This window comes from Plecotus auritus (genome assembly GCF_963455305.1).
Source record: "Plecotus auritus genome assembly, chromosome: 8".
NCBI classification, from domain to species: domain Eukaryota; kingdom Metazoa; phylum Chordata; class Mammalia; order Chiroptera; family Vespertilionidae; genus Plecotus; species Plecotus auritus.
The window spans coordinates 59,346,538-59,350,943 of NC_137782.1; the positions used below are offsets into that span (position 1 = coordinate 59,346,538).

Sequence of the window (4,406 nt, forward strand, 5' to 3'; positions counted from 1 at the left end):
CTAAGGAAGATGGAGTCTCAGATTGCACAACCCCATTCCAGTCCTATCATTCCTGATTGCCATTTTGATAGCAGAATGTTTCTAGTATGTTAGGGTTCACTGGGATCTTAGCAGCCCTTTTACAGAGGGTAACTAAAGAGGAGGGTTAAGTGACCTGGCCAGATTCCCTGGGCTGATTGATGGCAAAGCTGATATCAGAACTGAAGTCTGCACCCTCCACCCCCATAATTCTCTGATGCCTCCAGAGGTGCGGGTGATTGGGTTGAGAAACACAAGGGGCTTGCTAAGGGGACAGAAACATTAGGTTCAAGGGGGTGAGGCGAGTTGTGCTCCCGAGTGTTTGTGACAGCTGTGACTAAGGGATTTGAGTAAGTGGCAGAGATTTATGGCTCTCCAACTCCCTCCCTTGGTGTTGACCCAGGAACAGGTGTGGTGACAGAGACACATAAAGCCACAGACAAGACTGACTAGACAGGAGGGCCAATTGGTGAGGCAGTCAGCTGACCCCATGTAACAGGAGCTCTAACTCACTGAGGAGTGGGAAAAGGGAGAGAAGTCTGGAGCTGAGCAGCCCACCCACCCTGACATGAGGGCCAGGGTCCTGGTAAGCACTGCTAAAAATAAGGAGGCTAATTCTAGAAGCAGAGAACCCAGTATTGCGGTGAGTGTGCTGAAGAGAGGTTTCTGGGAGTGGGAGGGATAACTTAGAGGGATGCCCTTGTAATGGTCCTGATAGAGGTTATAGGGCCTAGAAGGATGAACTGGGCAAGGGAGGCGCCACAGCATACCACTTATCCCATATTCATTGCCCAACCCAGTGCCCACCTGCCCAGTACTCATTTCCTTGGGGCTCCTGGATAGAGGTAGGGCTTGTGTTCTGAAGTCCTGTCGTGTGTGTGTGTGTGTGTGTGTGTGTGTGTGTGTGTGTGTGTCCGTCCGTCCCTCCGTCCCCGCACTCCCCTTCCCCATTCCTAATACCCCATTTTGAGGGCCACTCCCGGCATTCCACTCCTCCCATCTTTCCCAGTGATTATCTGCCAAGGCCCCTTATTCCTGGACAAGTGAAGGCACCTACCCCTCTGGAAGGGAGGGCGGGGGTAGTGGTCTCTTATTCTGAGACCACAAGTGAAGACCTCTTTGGGAGGGGGATATGGTCCTTTATCTCAGGACAGTGTTGAGATATATGAGGGTCCCAATACCTATTTTTGTTGCCTCCCCCTCCTTCCCTCCTCCCAAGTATCATGCCTACTTCACAATGGGCACATCAACCCAGTCTTAGAAGTATGTGTCGCAGCCACAAAAGAAGTTACAAGAGACAACTTATTGGTGCGCTTCCACCGCCCCGCAGGGTCCTGGGACACTGTGCGAGATGGGGGAGGTGCTTTTTTTTAATTTTTTGTAGAGGTGGTCCCTGTCCTCCAGGAGCTTACAATCTAGCCGGGGAAACTCAACTAATGCACACTTACACAGTTATTACAATTAGCGATTACCACAATATTGACCACAATTGCATGAGACCAGGGAAAAGATCAATGAGGGACTGGGGGCTTGGAGGTGTTTTAGTAAAGTTGGGATTCTTTTACAGATTGAATAGGTCCGAATTGAGTGACACATTTTTTTCTGGTAGGGTGGGCTTGGGAGGCAGTGTTGGGGGGGGGAGGGGAATAGAGGGAGCAAAGGCAGCAAGGCTGGAATGCACATGCAGTAGGCAAGGGACAGTGAAAGGGCCCCCGCTCTGTTTCTTAACCCTCTTCCTCCCCCACCCAAGCCCTCTTGTCCCGCCACACAGGCACGCAATTGACTCCTTGTCTGCTGCTCAGAGATTCAGGGCTTCGGGCTGGCCGATGATGTTGGAATGTTCATTCTGCTGGCTGGTATGGTGGTCTGGATCTCTGTGGTGGGACCTGCTGGCATGGCCCTGGCTGTGGGGCTGGGATGTCGCTGTCCGACTTGGTCCAGATCAGAGTGCCTATGCCCAAATCTCAGAGTTCTGCTCCCCCCATCCCTCCTCTTCCCTCTACTCTGCCCCATAGTGGGAGAGGTACAGAGGGGTTGGAAAGGGATCTGGTATTGTCGTCTTTGCGGTGCTGCTTCTCTGGAGGCCTGCCAGCCCCTCATTGACCTTGGCAAATGCTCCTCTGGCGAGAGAGCACAGGGGACCCCCTATTCCTGGGCGGCACTGGCTCCCATGCTGGGCGAGATGCACAGGAGCACCTGGTGACATGGCCGCCCAGGGCTGGGGGCTGGGGCCTCAGTTGGGGGCCCGGCGGCGCTCTCCCAGCACGTGCCGCCCGGTCCTCGACACGGTGTACGCCACCTTCTGCAGGGAGTACCTGAACACCTGTAGTGAGAGACCCAGGACCTGCTCTTAGATGCGGGGATCCGCAGCCTGTGTACAGCGTTTCTGTTCCCGCCACCGCCCCACCCCCTGCCCCGCCCACCTGTCCGACTAGGAGAGGCAGGCAGGGGCACAGCTTGTCCACGAGTCAGAGCAACTGGAGCTTTTCCAGCTGTGCTGAAGGCTGCATGGCAGCAAGCTGATTGGACCTAAAACTTAAGTATACCTCACTTCTTGCAATAGGCTGGGTCCCTGGAGAATTTCGAAAAGGGAATCCTACCCAGTAAATGCAGCATTCCAGGAACACCTTGAAGGAAATATGCAAGTCCTTTGGCAAAAGAATCCTTTAGCAGGAAATTATTCCTGCAAAGGGTGCTTTTAGGGTAAATGTTTTTATGGGCAAAGTGCTTTTTTTCTGATTTTTTTTCAAACAAAGTGCTTTGCCTCTATTAGATTTTTTTTTTGTAAATAAAGCGAATTTGGTTATTTAGAAAGCGCCTTTTTCTCTTCCATTTTCCTGCAAAGAGCCTTTTCCTTTCATTGTTTTCCTCAAAGCGCTTTTACCTGATTTCATTTTTTGTTAGCTTCTTTGTCTATAATTTTTTTTCTGCAATGCGCTTTTTATCTAATGCAATTTTTCTGCCAAGTGCTTTTGTCTATTTTTCCTGCAATGCGCATTTTCTCGAATTCATTCCCCCCCCCCCCGCGAATTACTTTTTTTCTAGTTTGTTGGTCTTTGTGAAGTGCTTTGTATTTGTTTTTGAGAAGTGCCTTTTCTTAATTTATTTTTCGGCTCAGCCCCGCAAGCGCTATATTTTAAAAAAAGAATATTTCCCCGCAATGCGCAATTTTTTAAGGCGGAAAATTTTTGCTATGCGAGTTGTAAAGTCTCTTTGCAAAACATAGGTGCCCCGCCTCCCTCCTGGGGTCGAGTCTGAGTGTAGCGGGTTTTTCTTACCACGTTGGTTGCTAAGAGCCTCAGCGTTCGTCGGCGGCTGGCGCCCGCCGCGCCCCAACTCTTTGTTCCCAGCCGGGCGCGGGCGCACTGAGAAGGGTCTGCGCTAGGAGGAGGGCGCAGGGAACGGGTGGGGACGCGTGGTGCCGGTCGCGGCACTCGGGCAGGCAGGGATCGCGGCAATCAGGGATCGCGGCAATCAGAATAGGATGGGTATGAGAGGCGGCAATTGCAACGTGGGCTTGCCGGTTCAAGGTATACACGTTGGGACCCCTCTGCCACCCAGTACCCCGGGCACATTTACCTGCAGCAGCACGCGGAAAATGTACCAGCCGATGATGAGCAGTTCAGCCGATGCTGCCGCCACTGCCGCCATGGTTCCGAGAGTGGGTGGTTGAGAGAGTTTGCCGAAGGCTGAGGGTTCGCCGAGGGCCGCTGGTCTCTCGGAGTCCGCTGTTGGGCGCACTGCCGCAGCCACCCCTTAAGTATTCGCCCGCCACCCAAATGCGCATGCGCATCTGGGGGGAGGGATCCTGCAGGGTGGGGGAACCGGGGGCGCTCCTCATTCGCTAGGAGAGGAAAAAATAATCCATCTGCTCTTTCCACACCGACCCCCGCCTCCTGAGTTTCATCTTAGCCCCTTTCCAGAAGATTCTGCTGTACTCGCTTTTGAATTTTAGTGTAAAATGGAGGGGGATTGCAACTCTGAGTAGCGAACTGCACAAGTGTAGGGGTTGTGCACCTCTTGGTACGGACCTCATCTCTTCGAGCCCAAAGTCCGATGCCGTCCCAGAACCCACCTTGGGCACAGATGGAAACCTAATTTAGAGAGGGATCATTTACCCACAGAACAGAAAAGGCTGCCCCTTCCAGGAGCCTTGTCTTCACAGGTCCCTGCTCAGCGCTCTTTTTTGAATATTTGATGTGCTGTAAGCCAGCGTCCTTCGTTTCACAGGAGTCTCTGAGCGTGTACTCTTTCCCTGATTCCTTGAGTCCCACTTCTTACGTTGCTAGACCTATGGCCATGGCGATTGTAGGAATCCTACCAGGGCACTGAACTCTAGGCGGGAAAACGGTAGTCACTGGTTATACCCTCTGGGAGGGGTACAGGAA

The 4,406-nt window shown here is 52.5% G+C and overlaps 1 protein-coding gene across 4 annotated transcripts; it reads right to left on the minus strand.

Annotated features, from left to right (window-relative positions):
• Positions 1 to 1,319: 1,319 nt before the first annotated feature.
• Positions 1,320 to 3,795, minus strand: NNAT (neuronatin). Of its 4 annotated transcripts, none has more exons than XM_080684106.1 (3): positions 3,598 to 3,781; positions 2,565 to 2,645; positions 1,326 to 2,341 (listed from the first exon to the last, which is right to left on the minus strand). In XM_080684106.1, the coding sequence occupies exons 1-3, from the start codon at positions 3,667 to 3,669 to the stop codon at positions 2,252 to 2,254; spliced, it is 243 nt and encodes an 80-aa protein (XP_080540232.1). In that variant the 5' UTR covers positions 3,670 to 3,781; the 3' UTR covers positions 1,326 to 2,251. The 4 variants fall into 4 exon arrangements, with proteins under 4 accessions (XP_080540233.1, XP_080540232.1, XP_080540230.1 ...); XM_080684104.1 differs by lacking the exon at positions 2,565 to 2,645 and adding an exon at positions 3,297 to 3,399; XM_080684105.1 differs by having other exon boundaries at positions 1,332 to 2,341; positions 2,570 to 2,645.
• Positions 3,796 to 4,406: the final 611 nt, after the last annotated feature.

What these genes read in the sequence shown, in the direction of transcription:
- NNAT (XM_080684104.1), bottom strand. Translation starts at nt 3,669, where the DNA reads ATGGCGGCAGTGGCGGCAGCATCGGCTGAACTGCTCATCATCGGCTGG. An exon ending in TTTTCCGCGTGCTGCTGCAG is followed by an intron (nt 3,400 to 3,597) that starts GTAAATGTGCCC and finishes CCCTCCTCCTAG; the next exon opens with CGCAGACCCTTCTCAGTGCG. An exon ending in GGCTCTTAGCAACCAACGTG is followed by an intron (nt 2,342 to 3,296) that starts GTAAGAAAAACC and finishes CTCTCACTACAG; the next exon opens with GTGTTCAGGTACTCCCTGCA.